General features: G+C 44.9%; 2 protein-coding genes across 4 annotated transcripts in view; both read left to right on the forward strand.

Moving 5' to 3' along the window:
- Positions 1 to 278: 278 nt before the first annotated feature.
- On the forward strand, positions 279 to 1,480 carry LOC122896330 (non-histone chromosomal protein HMG-14-like). Its single transcript, XM_044234422.1, has one exon. It carries the CDS (start codon positions 360 to 362, stop codon positions 663 to 665), a length of 306 nt encoding a protein of 101 aa, XP_044090357.1. The 5' UTR covers positions 279 to 359; the 3' UTR covers positions 666 to 1,480.
- A 6,992-nt stretch (positions 1,481 to 8,472) lies between these two features.
- Positions 8,473 to 19,311, forward strand: part of SLC9A7 (solute carrier family 9 member A7) — a 141,177-nt gene continuing 130,338 nt past the window's right edge. For all 3 annotated transcript variants that reach the window (XM_044234366.1, XM_044234367.1, XM_044234368.1), the window contains exon 1: positions 8,473 to 8,823. In XM_044234366.1, coding sequence (XP_044090301.1) covers positions 8,499 to 8,823 — 325 coding nt within the window. In that variant the 5' untranslated portion in view covers positions 8,473 to 8,498. The remainder of the gene's footprint in view (positions 8,824 to 19,311) is intronic.

Raw genomic sequence — 19,311 nt, forward strand, 5'->3', positions numbered from 1 at the left:
CTCAATCTGACAATGCTGAGATTATGACCTGAGCTGAAACCAAGAGTCAGATGCTTAAATAACCAACTGAGCCACCCAGGCACTCCATACTTCTTTTGATACATTGTTAGATTCAATCTGCTAATATTTTCTTGGGGATTTTTGTGTCTAAATTCATGAGAGATATTGGCTTGTAGCTTTCTTTTCTTGAAATCCTGGGTTTTGATATCAGGGTAGTATTAACCTCATAAAATAATGGCTCACTCTCGAGCAGCTCGGGCGGCGGGAGGAGGGGCAGCGGCCAGGCAGCCCAGCTTCGCGAAGGCTCTCGGCGCGCCGCGGCCCGCAGGCACCCGGCACGCGCCCGCCCCGCCGCCACGATGCCCAAGAGGAAGGTGAGCTCCGCCGAGGGCGCGGCGAAGGAGGAGCCCAAGAGGAGGTCGGCGCGGTTGTCCGCGAAGCCCGCGCCTGCCAAAGTGGAAGCGAAGCCCAAGAAGGCGGCAGCCAAGGATAGATCTTCAGACAAAAAAGTGCAAACAAAGGGGAAAAGAGGAGCAAAGGGAAAACAGGCTGAAGTGGCTAACCAAGAAACGAAAGAAGACTTACCTGCAGAAAACGGAGAAACTAAAAATGAGGAGAGTCCAGCATCCGATGAAGCAGGAGAGAAAGAAGCCAAGTCTGATTAATATCACATACCATGTCTTATCAGTGGTCCCTGTCTCCCTTCTTGTACAATCCAGAGGAATATTTTTATCAACTATTTTGTAAATGCAAGTTTTTTAGTAGCTCTAGAAACATTTTTAAGAAGGAGGGAATCCCACCTCATCCCATTTTTTTAAGTGTAAATGCTTTTTTTTAAGAGGTGAAATCATTTGCTGGTTGTTTATTTTTTGGTACAACCAGAAAATAGTGGGATATTGAATGTGGGAGGCTTTGATTGTCTTGGGTGTCAGCTCAACATTCCATAGATGGGGTAGTTTTTATATCCTGTAATACCAAGCATACTAAACGGCAATTTGGAGTCAGTTGTGCATTTAATATGTCTTGAATATTTTAAATTACTCCTTTTCCCATGTTGTTTTGGTAGAATTGTTGCCTAAAGAAAACCACTCCTAGATCTTGGCTCTCCCTGTCAGAATTCTTGTGCGCTCTGTAACATCTTGGTTGTGGTAGTCCAGTTTTCCTAGTAACTCTGTTAATGTGCTGTGCAAGATTGAAAATTTGAGTATGTAGTGTATATGATATTAAATTGTGAATTAATGGGACTTAACACTATTAACAGTGTATCAGCATTTGAATCTATTGGTACTTGATACACTGTTAAGGAAAAATTGTCTCCAAATTTTAAGCTGGAAGGTCACTGGAATTACTTTTAGAAAAGAATCACAACTACGTGATTTTTTTTAGATTTTTGGTACGTACGTTAGGAATTGTGTACAAATTGAAATGTCTGTACTGATCCTCAGAACAACCAATAAAAACTCAGTTACGAAAAAAAAAATAATGGCTCACTCTCTTGTATTTTCTAGAAGGGTTTGTGTGGAATTGGTGTTATTTCTTCATAACATGTTTGGTGGGATACGCCAGTGAAACCACCTGGGCCTGTAGAATTCTTTTTTGTAATGTTTCTGACAAGTTCAATTTCTTTTCTTTTGTTTAAAAGATTTTATTTATTTATTTATTTATTCACCTATCTATCTATGAAAGAGTGAGAAAGAGCAGGAGGAGGAGAAGAGTGAGAGGGAGAGGGAGAGGGAGAGGGAAAAGCAGATTGTGTACTGAGCATGGAGCCGAATGGGGTCTTGATCTCAAGATCTCATGATCTCAAGACCCTGAGAGCATAACCTGAGCTGAAATTAAGTGCCCCAGTTAGTATATGTAGTATGCTGCAGTAAGTATATGCAGTATGTAGTATGCTGCAGTAAGTATATGTAGTATGCTGAATTACGGCCTCTCAAGAGACATCTATATCCTAAATTCCAGAATCTGTGATTATATTACTTTAATGGTAAAAGGTACCTTGCAAATGTGATTAAGTTAAAGATCTTGAGAAGGGGTGATTACTTGGATTGTCTGAGTAAGCCCTAAATGTAATCACAAGAGTTTAAAAAGGGGAGGCAAAAAGGTCAAAGGAGAAATTAGGAGATGTGACAATGGAAGCAAGTGGCTACACTGCTGGTTTTGAAGATGGAAGAAGGAGGGTCACCTAGATGGCTCAGCTGGTTAAGCATCCCATTCTTGGTTTCAGCTCAAGTCATGATCTCAGAGTCAAACGATCAAGCCCTGCATCAGGTTCAGTGCTCAGTGAGGAGTTTGCTTGAGATTCTCTTCCTCTCCCTCTGCCCCTTATCCCCCCTCAAATAAAGTCTTAAATAAGAGATGGAGGCTGGGATGCCTGGGTGGCTCAGTCCGTTAAATGTTTGTCTTTGGCTCAGGTCAGGATCCCAGGATCCAGGGACTGAGGCCCGAATCAGGTTTCCTGCTCAGTGGGGAGCCTGCTTCTCCTTCTCCGTCTGCCTGAAGCTCCCCCTGCTTGTGTGATTTCTCTTTCTCTCGTTCTGTCAAATAAATAAATAAATAAATAAATAAATAAATAAATGTCTTTAAAAAGTAGATGGAGGCTTAAAAAAAGAGGAGGGGTTGCACCTGGGTGGCTCTCATTTAGTTAAGCATCTGTCTTCAGCTCAGATGATGATCTCAGGGTCCTGGGATCAAGTCCTGAGATCGAGCTCTGCATTGGGCTCCTTGCTCAGTGGGGAGTCTACTTCTCCCTCTCCCTCTCCCTCTGTCCCTCTCTGTCCCTCTCCACCACCACCTGCTCATGCTCTCTCTTGTTCTCTCTCTCTTTATCTATCTAAAGATAAATAAAATCTTTTAAAAAAAAGATGGAGGAAGGAGCCATAAGGCAAGTAATACAGCTCCATAAGTGGAAAAGGCAAGGAAATGGATTCTTTTCTAGAGCCTCCAAAAGGAGCCAGCTCTGCAGACACCTTGACTTTAGCCCAGTGAGACTGATTTCAGACTTTCGTTTCATGTGCACTTAAAGACAACATGTATCCTGCTGTTGTTGAGTGAAATGTTATATAAATGTCAATTAGATCCAGCTGGTTGATGGTGTTGTTCAGATCTTCTATATCCTTATTGATTTTCTGTCTGTTAGTTCTAGCTCTTACTTGAAGAGTATTAAAGTCTCCAACTCTAATTGTGTATAATGCTTATTTTTCCTTTCATTCCTGTCAGCTTTTGCTTCATGTATTTTAAAGCTCTATTATTAGATGCATCCAGAATTGTGTGGTGGGCGGTCCCTGAGAAGGTGAGTCCCAATGAACTCAACCCCTGATGCTCATACTTTTTTGTAATCATCTCCCATTGAATGGGGTCAAGACCGGGGACATGTTTTTAACCAGTAGAAGGTGATGGGACGTCATGATCTCGATTAAGTTATGTTATATGGCAAAGATAATGAAATGCCGCTTCCGTAATTATGTCACATTATGTAAGCCTCTCTTAGCAGATCAGCATGAGAGATCATCTTTGTTGGATTGATAAAGTAAGCGGCCATGTTGAAGAAGCCCACATGGCAAAGAACTTCAGCCAGCTTCTAGAAATTAAAGATGGTTTCTTATACCCGAGGGTGGCCTCCAATGGACAGCCAGCAAAAGTCCAGGGCCCTTGGTGATACTGCTGCAAGGAAATGAATTTTGTCTAAACCTGAATGCATTTGGTAGTGGATCTTTTTCCAGTCAAGTTTATGATGACACTGCAAATGCACATGCAGGTGAGGGTGAACCTAGGAGCTCATAAACAACTCTACAAGGTTGTTTTCCCAAGTTGCTTCCTCTCCAAGATCTCCCTGGAACTTTGCAGTTCCTTGGAGTTCCCCTTTCAATCCTTTGGCAAGAAACCTGAGGTGTTTTTTTCTAAAAGATTTTATTTATTTATTTGACAGAGAGAAAGATCACAATTAGGTAGAGAGGCTGGCGGGGTGGGGGAGGGGAGCAGGCTCCCTGCTGAGCAGAGAGCCTGATGCGGGCTCGATCCCAGGACCCTGAGATCATGACCTGAGCCAAAGGCAGAGGCTTAACCCACTAAGCCACCCAGGTGCCCCAAAATCCAAGTATTTACTTCTCTCTCCCATCTACTTCCTGCGACTTCACCTATGTCTGGAGGCAAGCAACAGGAGGACCAGAGAGAAAAAACCATACATCAATGGGCATCTGCCCTCACTGACTTGGGAACATGACTATTCTAAACCAGAAAGGAAGGTTCCTCCCCCACCACTTCCCTCAACATTTTAGGTCCTCGATGGCGCTGCTCCCTCCATTGTTACTGTTGACTCAGCTGCAATGAGGGATTGCCTATTAGCTAGGGTGTGAGAGAATGGAAAAAAGAAAAATTGGTGTACTTCTCTACTCTCTCTGAACCTTGGGAGGTCTATTTTCTGCTTTTCCTGGTGCCTTCCCTGTCCATGTCACTGTCCCCCTTCTGGGTTTGGACTGCCTTGAGTTCAGTCCAGTGGCTACTGGAGGGAAAAAATTGTAAACACACTGCCTGTTGTTTTATTTCAAATTCTGGTGCTCTTCCTCAATTTACCTGGTATAATTGATTTTTTTAGAGTTCTCCAATGGCGGATCCACACATTCTGTTCATTGGAAGCGAATGGGTTGAATGTGATCCTTCTGTGTTAAATGGAATCAGAATGCTTGCATTGTAAGGCTTGTTTTCATATACAAACATGTATAATAACTGAGCATTTTCTTTGGTGTAGATTTGTGAATACTTGGGACACATCTTTTCATACTCTACCTAAGGCAATCATTATAGTATAAATATTCTTCTGGTTATCTCTTGTTATGGAAGAAATCACACTTAAACTTAGTAGCTTAAAGTAATATAAATCACTGTGTTGTTATCTCATAGATGCAGGCATTGATCAGGCTCAGCTAGGTGGTTCTTCTTTGGGAGTGTCTCGCGTGTTTAGCATAAGATGGTGGCTGGGAATAAAATAATTGGAAGACTCATTCATTCAGGTGCATGGTATTTGGGCTGGGAACACTAAAAAAAACCCCTGTGGCTCCTCTGGTATTTGTCTCTATGGCTATGTGTCTCTCTGTGGTTTCTCCAGCATGGCAGCTTCAAGGTAGATGGATTTCTTTTTAAGAATGGCTCAGCTTGGGGTGCCTAGGTGGCTCAGTGGGTTAAAGCCTTTGCCTTCAGCTCAGGTCATGATCCCAGGGTCCTAGAATTGAGCCCTGCATCGGGCTCTCTGCTCAGCAGGGAGCCTGCTTCCTCCGCCCCTGCCTGCCTCTCTCCCTACTTGTGATTTCTGTCTGTCAAAAAATAAAATCTTAAAAAAAAAAGACTGGCTCAGCTTTATTGCGATATAATTGACATATAACATTATGTAAGCTTAAGGTATATGCTGTGTTGATTTGATCCTGCAGTATGATTAACACCTTAGTGTTAACTGATACCTCCATTATGTCACATAATCACCATTCCTCTCTTTGTGGTGACCTCATTTAAGATCTACTCTCTTAGCAACTTTCAAATATATGGCACAGAATTATTATCCTAATGACAACACTGTGCATTAGAGTCCCAGAATGTATTTGTCTTGTAACTGCAAGTTTGTGTACCAGCACATCCCTATTGCCCTCACCGCTCAGCTCCTGGAAACCAACATTCTACTCTCTGTTTCCACAAGTTCAGCTGTTTTAGATCCCACATGTAAGTGAGGTCATATGGTATTTGTCTTTCTCTGCCTGACTTATTTCACAGACTTATGGGATCTTGAGATCCATCAATGCTGTTGCAAATGGCAGGATTTCCTTCTTTCTCATGGCTGGATGGCCCATTGTATGTGTGTGTATAACTGTATCTATATATCTCAGTCTCTCTCTCTGTGTATATATGTATATCATACTTTCTTTATCTAGTTATTTGTTGACAGACACTTGTTTCCCTACCTTGGCTATTGTGAATAATGCTGCAATAAATATGGGAATGAAGATATATCTTTGAGATCCTGTTTTCACTTTCTTTGGATAAATACCCACAAGTAGAACCTCTGGATCATGTGGTAGTTCTATTTTTAATTTTCTGACGGACCTCTGCACCGTTTTCCATAGTGGTGGTATCAATTTACATTCCCACCAACAGTGCATGAGGGCTCCTTTTTTTCCACAGGCTCGTCCACATTTGTTGTCTCATGTCTTTCTGACGATAGCCTTTCTAACAGGTGTGATGTGATATCTCACTGTGGTCTAGATTTTTTACATGGTAGCTCAGGGCTCCAAAATGAGTGGACAGCAAGAGTGTGAGAGTGAGTCAGGCAGGAACTAGATTGTCTTTTATGACAGGGTTTCACAAGTTTTGCAGTCTTTATTGCCACATTGTATTCTTTAAGGTAGTCACAAGGGTCCAATGAGGTTCAAGGGGGAGAGGGAACACAGATGCCACCCTTTGATGAGGGAGTGGCAAGTTCTGGAAGAACAGGTGCAATTGGAAATACGATGATGGGAATTTTTGAAAATACGATCTGCTGTAAGTACTAAGAAGTCTGCAGAGAGATATTCTGTCCTCAACTTACAGGAACCCAAGAGTGTGTAATATTAAATATTATGATCAACATAATCAGTTTTCAGAAAACGTGGATTTTAGTAAATCTCCAGAAATTGGATCATCTTCCTGTTGTACAATTTTCTCTGTGGCTCTCCGGGTTTTTGGTGTTTGCAATTTCATTGGGAACCTGCATGGAGCTTCAAGATATATGGATTTTTGCAGGGGCTGAGGAAAGTCTGGACCAATAGGGTACAATGCTAGCTAAAATCTTTTTTAAAAATTATTTAAATATTTTTATTTATTTATTTGACAGACAGAGACCACAAGTAGGCAGAGAGGCAGGCAGAGACAGAGGAGGAAGCAGGCTCTCCGCTGGGCTCGATCCCAGGATCCTGGGATCACGACCCGAGCCAAAGGCAGAGGCTTTAACCCACTGAGCCACCCAGGAGCCCCTGCTAGCTAAAATCTTGAAGACAGTCCTGTGCTTTAATGAAGGTACTAAGCAGCTTGGCAGAGTGTTCACCTACAGAGGAACCTGGAAGTCTTCAGTGTTGCAAATATCCTTCCTACCTAATGCGATCCCTACCTTATTCTTACTACTCTTTATTCTTTTTAGTTAAGCTCTACTTTCTTCAAGAAATTCTCTTAAAAATGCAAACCCCCTGGGAGAGAAAACATGAACTGTTGGTGTGGATTTCAGAGCAGTTCAATAAACACTTATGAGCACAGCGTTAGGCACTGGGAATCCAGTGATTAAGAATTCCATCACTCCAGGGGTGCCTGGCTGGCTCAGTAGGTGGAACATGCAACTCTCCATGTTGGGGTTATGGGTTCGCACCCCATGTTGGGTGTAGAGATTACTTTTAAAAAATCTTTAAAAAAGAGAATTCAATCTCTTTTCTTCCTTGATCATAGGAACAAGGTGGATTGAAAATTCTAGTTCCTGAGGAATTGGAGACTTTATCCTCCAGAGTCCGCTTTATAACTTTTTTTTTTTTTCCAGAGCTGTCCCAAGAATCATCAAAGATCAATATAAAAGGGCCACCAGTATAATCTCCACCCTCACCCCCCTGCTGCTTATCTAGGAGGAATGGCAAATGCTCAGTTCCTTCTGGTTCAAACCTGTTCCCCAAGAGGGCTGGTTACACAGTCCAGAATAAGAAGTCAGTCTATTCCCCAAGTGGTGAAAGAGGTATTTGAACGCTTGCTCCCCATTCCAACCCCTTATCAGTCCCCACTTTGGGACAGACTTAGAGCAGAGGTTTGAATGACGCCTGGTTGAATCTGGGAAGCCCTGAAAGCTGGAAGGTACTGTGAGAGTTGTGGAAAGAGAGGTGGAAGGGGCAACGTGGCTTCGCGAACCTTCGCTTCCCCCAGGGTGCTCCCCACCTCCCGCCCCTTGTCCTGGGCTCAGGATGGCCGCACCCTGGCCTGAGACGGACCACTTCGCTGGGGGCCCCAGAGACAGGACCCAAGATCGCACAGCGCGCGAAACCAAGCTGCCGCTCCGGCCAGGCACCGGCGACCTCTGGCGTCGCGTTTAGGAAGCGCGGCGGCGACTGCCCAGGGACGGCCCCGCGACCCCAGACGGCCTGGCCAGGTACGCCGGGACCTGGTGAGGAGTGCAGGCAAGCCGGGAGCCGACGGCCGCTCCCTTGAGTTGGAGGGCCCCAGCCCAGTGAGTTTAGGCCGCGGCGAGAGCGCTCCGCACCACGCGGCGCGGCGCGGCTGGGGGCCGAACAGGTGCGCGGGCGGGGGGCGGTGCTTGGCGATCCTGCGCACTGCGCGCGCCCCTCCCCCACGCGCCTCCCAGCGCAGCCCCGGCCCGGCGCGCGCGGGGGGGGAGGAGCTGCGGCGGCGGCGGCCACTCGGGCAGGTCGGCGGCGCCGCGGGAAGCCGCCGACGGCGCGGGCTGTTGGTCCCCGCGCGCAGGAGGCGCGGGCGGCCCGGGGACCATGGAGCCTGGTGACGCGGCGCGCCTCGGCCCGGGACGGGCGGCTCGGGCACCGCCACCGCGGCTGCTGCTGCTGCCCCTGCTCCCGTTGCTGCTGGGTCGGGGGCTGCGCGTCGCGGCCTCGGCCTCCTCTGGGGCGGCGGCTGAGGACAGCAGCGCCATGGAGGAACTCGCCACGGAGAAGGAGGCGGAGGAGAGCCACCGGCAAGACAGCGTGAGCCTGCTCACCTTCATCCTGCTGCTCACGCTCACCATCCTCACCATCTGGCTCTTCAAGCACCGCCGGGTGCGCTTTCTGCACGAGACGGGGCTGGCCATGATCTACGGTGAGCAACCCCCCGCCCCCCACCGCGCCCACCACCCCGACACCCCTTTAGCGGCCGGGCCGCTGCGCTCCCCCCGACCCCGCCCCGCGCTCCCCCTTCACTTGCCAACGTGTTTCTTTTCCGTTTCTCGCTGCGACGGGGTTGGTTCCCAAGGTCAACTGTCTGCATTTTCTGGCTTTCTGTTACCGTTAAAAGGAATCCCAGCCCATTTCGATGTTTCTTCATCGGGGAACCAGGAAAATTAAAGGGACGGAGGTGGCCTGGTTCTGTCCTCCGGCTTCTGTTTTGCGCCCCCCTCTTTCCGCATCGCGCTTCCGCACCCGCCCCCCTCCCCCCACACCTCCACCGCAGTTCAGCCCAATGGGGTATGTGTGCCGCGGCAGAAGGTGGTGACTACCCTGGGGACAGAGTCACCCCAAGAGGCAGGCCCCCAGTGAGGGTGGGGGCGAGGGCTGAGGGTTTCTGGGTTTGGGTATGGGTGGCCCCGGGGCCTGAGGGATGTCACACATCCGTGGTCAGCTTGGGGTGAGCGCCCACTTCGGAGAGCTATGTTCCTGGGTCTCTTGTTAACAAAGTCAGAGCCTGGAGTGCTGTGAAAGGTGAGCGTGGTCCAGGATCCAGAGTGGTGCACTGCCATGGTGGGGCCTAGTCGGGTGTATGGGCACACCTCCCACTCTTATGTCCAGGTGGGACGTTATACCCAGGTACTTGACTTCTCCAGGGGAAGAGGAGCTTTTGTGTTCTTCAGATTGTAACATGGACTTGATTTTGAAGATACGTTTATAAGTGGATGAAGAGGAAAAGTAGTGGTTTTAACTCTGGGGTCAGCTGTCTTTTGTTGTAAAGGGTGGTCTGATGCCACCATCCTTTTCTGGATTTAATGACATATGCTGTGTTGGGCACAGAGTGGTCAGCACAAATCTGCTGTGATTACATGGATGTCAGTTAGCTCTCATCTGAATCATCCCTCTCACCACACCCCACCCCTCATTATGACTCCAAAGGAGAAATAAGTGTTCACTTTTTGAATTGAATTTAGTGGAGTTAAGGCCCAGGGGGGTATCTTCATGGGAAATAGATGAGCCCACCTCTGACTCTTCCCAGTAAGGGAAGATTTTACTTCATCACTTTAACTGGAGGGATCTCTCCATGCAATTTCCATTTGGGGCTCCCTGATAAAGCATGGAAAGCTGACACCTGAATCTTTAATGTGAAAATTACCCTTGGCCCTGGGCCTTGCTTCTCAGGGCTCTTGATCAGTCGTTGACAGCCCAGGCTCATGGCCACCAAGGTTACAAAGTGCTTTCAGGAGCCCTCTAATTTTAAAGAGGTAGAGGCCTAAACAGATCTGTCATTGAAACAGGACCAGGTCTAAGACTGAGTTCGGATGTTGCAAATTACAGACCTGAACTCAAGCTTCGGCCTCGATACCTGGCCATTCTTGAGCTCTGCGGTTTGTATCAGTGCGTGACAAATGACTAATGCCGGGGCTGCAGGTAAGTTAGGAGGTGTACCGCGCAGATAACAGGGTGGGAGCTGAAGCATGTTGTCATTTCAGGTGCTCGACTCTGAGAGATAATGCAAATGAAGATTTGCCCTTCTACGTCTATAGAGAACCATGAACTTATTTTTATTTTATAGCCTCTAGATCCAACTCATTAAAGCACAGTGTGAAATATTTCTAGAAGGTAGATTGGACAGGCTCATAAATACATGTTCAAGCACATGGAAAATGAGGATTTAAAAATATTTTTCTTTGAGGGAGTACTCCATGTTTTTAGGAGCTCAGTCACCTTCATCTTAAGGCCTACAAGCAATAGTGGAATTTTCCTCCACTGATATGTACTTTTTAAACTCATCTCAATCTTTTAGTCACTGGGGCCCTGCTGCAGTGTACCGTGTCATTTTGTGGTACTGAGATCTGGTTCAATTGATGATAGTTCTGAAGAGGCAACATCATCTCATAACATTCTGTGTCATTTTGCTCTGTCTTTGGATTTTCATGTTACTCTGAAATATACTAAGAAATTCAGTTTGTCAATATGCAATGTCCTAGGTTCTGCCAAATACTAATATTTTGATGTGAATATTTAGCCTGTAACTGTGAGAAAACAGTTCTCTGTCTCATGGATATTTAGTCTTGTGTTTTAGCGCACACACGCCCTCCATCGGAATTCTAATGTCATTTGATTATCTAATTATTCATTATTTTCTGAAGGCTCCTGGGATAGGGATTCTGATTTTTAAAAATTCAGTATGAAAATCTTTGAACGCTTAAGTGAATATAGTACAGATTTTCAGGACTTCTTTTCGTTAATCATAGTGAGAAAACAGATTTCATTTCTTGATATCAGTGGAGGAAGTGAGTAATTGTCCCATTGCCTCTGAGTAATAAAGGACAAAAAGACGTAAGGAAACATTTGTTAAGTATCTGCTGTGTGTCCGGTGCCCAGCTTAATTTCTGGAGGTAATTTTCAAATGTTGGTAAATTTTTATGAGTGAAAAGTGTTCAACTACAAGTTTCAGAACTCTTTGAAACTTAAAAAAAATGTTAATTTCTGCCCCTTTAAAAATATTTAAGTGACACTTTAATCTGCAAGGGAAACCATTAATATTTAAAAATTATGATAAATATATATTTATATATGTCCGTATCAAAATAAATTGTGATTATATGAGTTTGCTGGTATAAAATATCTCTGGAAGGACAGTCAGTAGACTAGTAACGTTGGCTTTTTTTGCAGGAAAGGAAGTAGGTGGCTGTGACATGAGGTGGGAGGGAAACATCACTGTATATTCTTTTGTGCTTTTCAATTTTTGAATTACGGAAGCTGAATTACCTCTCCGTGTGTTCTTGCCTCCATTCTGTGGCATTTTTTAAAATTTTATTTTTTTATTTTTTTTAAGATTTTATTTATTTATTTGACAGAGAGAGATTACAAGTAGGCAGAGAGGCAGGCAGAGAGAGAGAGGAGGAAGCAGGCTCCCTGCCGAACAGAGAGCCCGATGCGGGACTTGATCCCAGGACCCTGAGATCATGACCTGAGCCGAAAGCAGCGGCTTAACCCACTGAGCCACCCAGGTGCCCCATTCTGTGACATTTTGATGGCATTTTAAGATGCTCCTCAAATCATCCAGTTTGATGCCCACTTCTCCCCATTTTAAACTATATTATGTTACCTGTTTTCTGTGACCTTTTTTAAAAATGATTATATCCTCCTTTCTGTGACCTTTCAACTGTTGATTGTACCCATGGAACTTCTGGAGCCCTGTGCCTGGAATGCAGACCAAACGGGAAAGGGGAAAGAGATTATCTTCCTTTCCCTCTCTCCTTTTTATTTCACCATCCCTGATGAAGAGTCATGTTTTACTAGGAGTGGCGTGCACCGAGAGTTCCCATCTTAAGCCCTTGCTTAGTCTGATGCAGAGGATCCAAGGACAATACCAGACACACTGTGAATGCTCAGCATTTAACCGGCAGGGGACAGTTAGAAGCACTGCTCCCTGACAACAGACCCAGGTAGGTGTAAGGGCCGGTGACCACAGACCAGACCCTCCAGGAATGTGAAATCAGTACCTCCGCCCCCCTGCCTCCCAGGCCCTGTGCTGGAAACTGCGAGAGGCTGAGAGGCCGTGGACCAGAAGCCAGAACGTGGCACCCGTCTAACCTGTTTTGTCAAGGCAGGGAGCTCCCAGCTGTTTGCCCCTGCACGTGACTAAGGGCCATCCGAAAGTTCCCGGACATGGCAAGTGTTGGAGGCGGGAAAAGGTAGTATCAACGGACTGTGTCCGTTAACTGTGGTTCTTTCTCATGTGGATGCTGGTTCCACTTCCCTTGTACTGTTTGTGACAGCTGATACAGGTCCAAAATATCTAGCTTGGCCCTGGCAGCCCACCACCTGCTTCTCGCTTCCTCCATGCCTATCAACTTTCCAAGTATGTGTTGGTCAGTCTCCCACCCTCTCCCCCAGGTCCCGTGGACCACGGGCTCCTCATTGCCTTTCAGAGTTGAATGGCTAAGTGCAGCCCGAGAGGGGTTTACAGGCAAAGTCTGCAAGGGGAAGGAGGACCCTGTGAAGTAACATACAGTGAACGTTTGAGCCTGTGTGTGAGGGAACATTTCGGAGCCACCCTATTCGTGGCTAATTGGGAGCCCTCAATTGTTTTTGGTTTTGTTCTTAAGAGCCCCTCACTTTGGCCGCAGTTCGGGGCGACTCCATATGGTCTCATTTTGGCACCACATCCCTTGGGTTCAGATGCTGCCTCCGTTACTGAAAAAATCCACAAGACTGGGTAAGCTCTCTGAGCCCCCATTTCCTCTTTTCAGAAACAGAGACAGCATCCTTCACCTCACAGGATTATTGTATTATTGAGATGTTGTAAAGGTCAAGTGCATTGTCTGATACTTACACATTTGGTCAGCACTACTTCTCATTCCCAGTTCAGACTGTGTGATTCTTTGGCCAGCTTCGCTACTTGAGGCTCATTCAGTGGAGACCCGCTGTAGTTTGAAAGTGCATCAGCATTCAGTTAGTGGGGATGAGGGACAATGACTTTTTTGGGGGGGTGGGCTCTTTGTTAATACCTAGGAAAAATTTACAACATACCTACTCTACTCTTGTAGCCAGCATTCTCAATTCTTGGACTTTGTCCTTCAGAAATACCTGCACTATCGTGTTACATAGATGGCCATATTTCTTGTCGCAGAAGCAAATGGCAATCCTCAAGAAGGCACTGGTTAAGTTACAGCCCATTCCTGCTGAGGAACATTATGCAGCTGGTAAAAAGGAAGTGTTGTGTAGCCACCCACACATATCGTTGTGGGAAAAAACAAGGCACAGAATAGTCTGTATAATATCATCTCATTTATTGTTTAGAAATTATGTAATATATGCACATAACATTTAAATATGATGTGTGCTTCTCTGGAAGCTGATGCAAACTTACTTAGCTGTGGTTATCCTAAGGTTGTAGAACCAGTTGCTGGGAGAGTGGGAGGGGAGGTGTTACTTTTTTCCCTTTGTACTCAGAATTCTGAGTGGCCTGAAATTTCTATGACACTGACACATTATTTTTGCAATGGGAACTTTGTTTAAAAATAAAGCAAATTAGGGCGCCTGGGTGGCTCAGTGGGTTAAAGCCTCTGCCTTTAGCTCAGGTCGTGATCTCAGGGTACTGGAATCGAGTCCCGCATCTGCTCAGCAGGGAGCCTGCTTCCCCCCTCTCCCGCCTGCCTCTCTGCCTACTCATGATCTCTCTCTGTCAAATAAATAAATAAAATCTTAAAAAATAAAGCAAATAACTTTAATGTAGCTAAAAACACATTAGAACTAAGAGAACACAGTTACACAGTTGGTTAGCATTCTCCTTGGGTATTGAGATGTTCTTTTTAAAGGAATGTCTAGGTGTAAAGAAAACTTGTAGTTATTTGAAAGATAAATGGAAGTAAAATATATCTTAAAATGAGAAAGTGACATTTCCTGAAAGTGTTTCTTAGAACTTTCAGAAGGTAACCTTTTTGGAATGATGTTATTAGAAAATCATCATTTCACAACCCTCAGTGATGTAGACAGTGATTTTCAGTGAATTCCAAAGCCATAGGGGAGAGGTGGTTGGGGAACGTGGTACTTACACAGTGCCAAGCATCACACCACAGACCCCTTGCCTCTCACAGAGGAAAGAAGGTATCTTTACAGCAGAGAAGTCTGGCAGTCACCATTTTCTATCTAAGTCGTCAAATTTATCCTTGCTCCTTGTGGAACTATTTAGTAGTACCTGTCTCCTGATGAGAGGCAGTAGGAACCATATAGCTTTACCTATGTAGTATTCATCCTCCAAATGTTTAATCTGAATCAAATTGAGGTTTTAGGCACATCTTCTGGTTTACAGAAAATATAGGAGATAGAGAAACAAGTTATCAAATACCATGTGAAAATAATTAGACATATCCCAGGCACAGGGTAACCTACAAGACCATTGTTCATGTTTCTTCAAGAAGTCCATGTGAAGGGAAACAAAAAGTCAGGATAAGTGTCTGTTATGGACTGAATTGTATTCCCCCTCCCCTAAGATACACATGTTGAAGTCCTAATCTCTAACGTGATGCTATTTGGAAGTTGGGTTTTGGGGAGGTAATTAGGTTTAGATGAGGTCATGAGGGTAGAACTTCTGTGACGGGATTATAAGAAGAGGAAGAGACCAAAGCTCCCTGTCTCTCTACCATGTGAGGATACAGTGAGGGGACAGCCATCCACAAGCCAGGAAGAGGGCTCTAAACAGAAACTGAATCTGCCAGCATCTTGATCATGAACTTCCCATCCTCCAGAACTGTGAGAAATAAATGTTGGTTGTTTAAACATGTTTAACTATGGTCTTTTGTTCTAGCAGCCTGAGTAGACAAAGACAGTGTTCTAAGTTAATGGAGACCAAAAGGCATAAGCAGTCATTGCACAGGAAACTTGATTGACTCCTGGTTCATGAAAATAAGATATGCTTTGGGGACAATCAGGGATGTCTGAATACGGGCTTGGTGTTAGATGACATTAGGGAATTACCGTTATTTTTTTAGGTGAGATAATTGAGGTTATACAGGAGAACGTGCATATTAATTGGAGTTGTAAGCTGAAGTATTCAGGGGTCAAGTGTATGAGTCCTAATGCATGCAACTTACTTTCAAAAAGTTCAGTAAAAAAAAAAATACACATACCACCTATATCTGGGTGGTGGGTGAAAAGGTGTGTTTTACATTCGTCTTTCAACTTTTTGTATGTTTTGAAAATTTTGTTAAAAGAGAAGATGGGGGAAGATGTTAACGTCCCTGTTAATCTGTTAGCTGGTAACCTGTTAACCTGGCTCCCTGAAAGGACGTACAGGTGAGGCAGGATACAACCTGTTACTCTCATTAAACTCTGACATTGAGTAATGCTGTTTGACATTAGTTTATAGGAGATGTTAGACTTTCATCACTTGAGAATCAGTAACAACTTCTTAATTTTAGTTTTTTTTGTTTGATTTTAAGGGTCACATATCTTTTGAGAAATTGCCTCTGTTCCACTTGTAAGATAGTAGGTGTGAGGAGACTTTTCTCTTTTGATTAAAGCATGCTACCTGGCTTCTCATCAGCGTGGATATTTGTATTAAGGGAATGCTAGCTGGCAGAACAGACCGACCCCAAATTCCAGTGGCCCACCATACCATAAGAACAGTTCATTTTTAACCCCTGTCATGGGCCAGTGGGAGAGTCTGGCAGGTGGCTCTCAATGTGGTCATTCAAGGACCAGGTGTCTTCCATCCTGTGCTTTCCACATCTGTTGAGGCCTTGGAACTGTCCCGCTCCAGCCAGTGAATGAGAAAAGAAAAAAGAGGATCACATGGGGAAGAGTTTGTGCTAAGCCTAAAAGTGCTGGACATCGCTTTGCCTGCTTCCATTGGACAGAACTTGGCCAGGAGGCCACATGTAACTGGAAGGGAGGCAGGGAGATAGAGTTTATCTGGAGGAAGAGGAGTGGGTTTGAAAAGAAGCTAGCCAGTCTCTGATGGAGTATGTGCTGAGCACTTTGTCACACATAACCCAGAAAAGGGAAGTTGTAGTAGGGTTTGCATGCGGTTGTGTTGTTGTTGATGATAAACTAAATTTTTCAAGTAATCCAGTTTGAAGAGAGTATTTTTTTAAGGTTTTGTTTATTTATTTGAGAGAGAATGAAAGAGAGAGAGCGTGAGAATGAGAAGGGGGAGGGGCACAGGGAGAAGCAGAGTTCCTGTGAGCAGGGAGCCCAATGCGGAACTCAATCCCGGGACTCCAGAATCGTGACTTGAGCCAAAGGCAGTCGCTTAACCAGCTGAGCCACTCAGGCACCCAGAAGAGAGTATATTCTCCTGGAGTTTATGAAGTTGTTTCAATACACTTATCAACATTACCCTGGAGCTTGTTAGAACTAGCAGGTCTGGCCCCAGACTTACTTAGAATGTCTCAGGGTGGGACTCAGATATCAGTCTTTCAGTGCATTGACAGGGGTTTTTAAATATTTATTTATTTAGAGAGAGGGAGCATGAACGGGGGAGGCGCAGAGGGAGAGCCTGTGAGAGAATATCTAGCAGACTGCTGAATGAGGAGCCCGAGGTGGGGCCTGAGCTCACGACTCTGGGATCATGACCAGAGCTGAAATCAAGAGTCAGATGCTTAACCAGCTGAGCCGGCCAGACCCCCCTAGCAGGGTTTTGTTTGGTTGGTTTTTTGTTTTTGTTTTTTAAGTTTATGTTTGAAACTCACTACTGTAGAATATTTATTTTCAGCCTTTAAATACATGCACCATGTTGCTCGTAAGGAAATAATTGTAGAAAAACAGCAGCTGTTTTTTGAGTACCTGCTGTGATCGCCAAGCACTGTGTTAAGTATTTTGTGTACTTTAAGCCATTTCACCTTCACATCAGATGTATGAAGATGGTATTGTTGGTCCCAACAATTTGCCAAATGAAGAAATTGAATGTTTGGTCTAGGAACCCATTTGTTTAGGGCCATATGTTGGAGATTGGTAAGTGGGAGTCTACTGAAGGAGTCTACTGAGTCTACTGAAGGTTGAGATGGTTCAGGATGTAGTTCAGGATGTGGTTCAGGATGTGTTTGGCCAGAAGAGAGCAGAACCTGAATCCCGCCCCAATGACCTTGTTCTGGGGGGTCTTGGAGGGAAATCTATGCCCAGAGTATAAAATAAAGCGAAGTCTTCCTTCTTAAAATCGGGGTTTTGGCTCCAAACACCAATGTACCACTGCTGGTACATTGAGTGAGGCTGGCCAATTTGGAAGACTGGATTTTCTTAGGCTAGGTTGGCCACGGGCCCTTGGATCCAAGTAGAGCCAAAATGCCTGTTTATTTTCATCCCATAGGTGTTATGCCCTGATTGTGTGGGCCCTCCTGATTCATGTATTGAAATCCTAACCCCTAGTATGATAGTGTTAGGAGCTATGGCCTTTGGGAGGTAATTACGTCCTGAAGTTGGAACTCTCATGAACGAGATCCATGCCCTTACAGAAGAGACCCCAAGAGCTCTCTCTCCCAACATGTGCATATATGATAAGTCGGCAGTCTGTGGCCCAGGAGACCTTCATCAGACCTGATCATTCTACTACTCTGATCTTGGACTTCCAGCCTTCAGAACTGTGAAAAAAAAAATTGTTGTGGTGTATACATCACCCAGTCTATGGTACTTTGTTAGGGCTGGCCTGAGCAAGACAACATGGTTGAAGGCTGCCAGTTGTTACAGGGGAGAACCCAGAAAAACCATCAGCGGTTGTTCGGAGTGGCTGTGCCAGGCCTTCTCAGATGGGAGCAGGTGCTTAAAAGCTTTCTCCCCTCTAGACGCCACTATTGCAGAGGTGAGGAGGCAGGTGAAGCATGGTCCATCGAGCTCCCAGGTCTCCCTGCTCTTCCTACGCTGGTTCTCCCAGGCGTATCGTCGTCTCCTCGAGAGCGCTTCCAAAAGACGAGGGAACAGAAGCCTGAATGACTGCATAGGCAGTCATCTTCTGTTTACTCATGTCTCTTCTGTCCCTAGCATAGTGCCAAACACATAGTAGGTGCCGTGGAAATATTTGCTTAATGGATTCTATTTTGTCTAACAAAAATAAGGTGCTGTTAACACTTCTTAGAATTAAAGGTCCTTCCTTCAAGTTCTCATGCCTCAGATTCACACTGACAGTCAAGTTTCTGAGAAGGAAAACAGTATGTGTGAAAACATCTGCCTGAATCACAGCAAGCGGTTTCAGGCAGGACAACGAAGGATAGGTGAGTATATGTTCTCCAGAAAATTGTGTATTTAGCTGATTAGCCACATGGTTTTTACATTTTGTATTGTGACAAAATAATACAGCAAAATTTTCCATTTTTACCATTTTCAGCTGTACAATTCACTATCCTTAATGGCATTTGTAAACTTGAGTGACCATCACACCACTCTTCCCCAAATTTTTTTTTTTATCACCTCAAGCAGAAACTCTGTAGCCATTAAACAACAATGTTCCATTCCTTCCTTCCCCCACTCCCTGATGTCCTCTAATCTAGTTTCTATCTCTGCAAATTTGCCTCTTCTAGATCTTTCGTACAAGTGAATTCATACACTTTTAGTCCTGGCTTACTTGAATCTGACTCTTTGACTTGGCACAATATTTTCAAGGTTCATCCGTGTCATTGCCTGTATATGAGCTTCACTCCTTTCTGTGGCTGAATAATATTCCGTTCTGCATTTTGTTAATTCATTTATCAGTTTGTGGACACTTGGGTTGTTTCCACCTTTTGGTTATTATGACTAATGCTGTCATGACATGCAAGTATCCATTTGGGCCCCTGTTTTTCAGTTCTTTTGAGTATATACCGGGGAGTAAATTTGCTGAGTCATATATGGTGATTCTGTGTTCAGCTTTCTCAGGAACTGCCAAACTATTTTTCACAGCAGCTGTACCATTTTATATTCCCACCACCAGAGTTCCAGTCTC

The sequence above is a fragment of the Neovison vison genome, chromosome X (genome assembly GCF_020171115.1).
Source record: "Neovison vison isolate M4711 chromosome X, ASM_NN_V1, whole genome shotgun sequence".
Classification (NCBI taxonomy): domain Eukaryota; kingdom Metazoa; phylum Chordata; class Mammalia; order Carnivora; family Mustelidae; genus Neogale; species Neogale vison.

Excerpts from the sequence above, each read along its gene's own strand:
- LOC122896330 (XM_044234422.1), top strand. The coding sequence starts at position 360 with ATGCCCAAGAGGAAGGTGAGCTCCGCCGAGGGCGCGGCGAAGGAGGAG.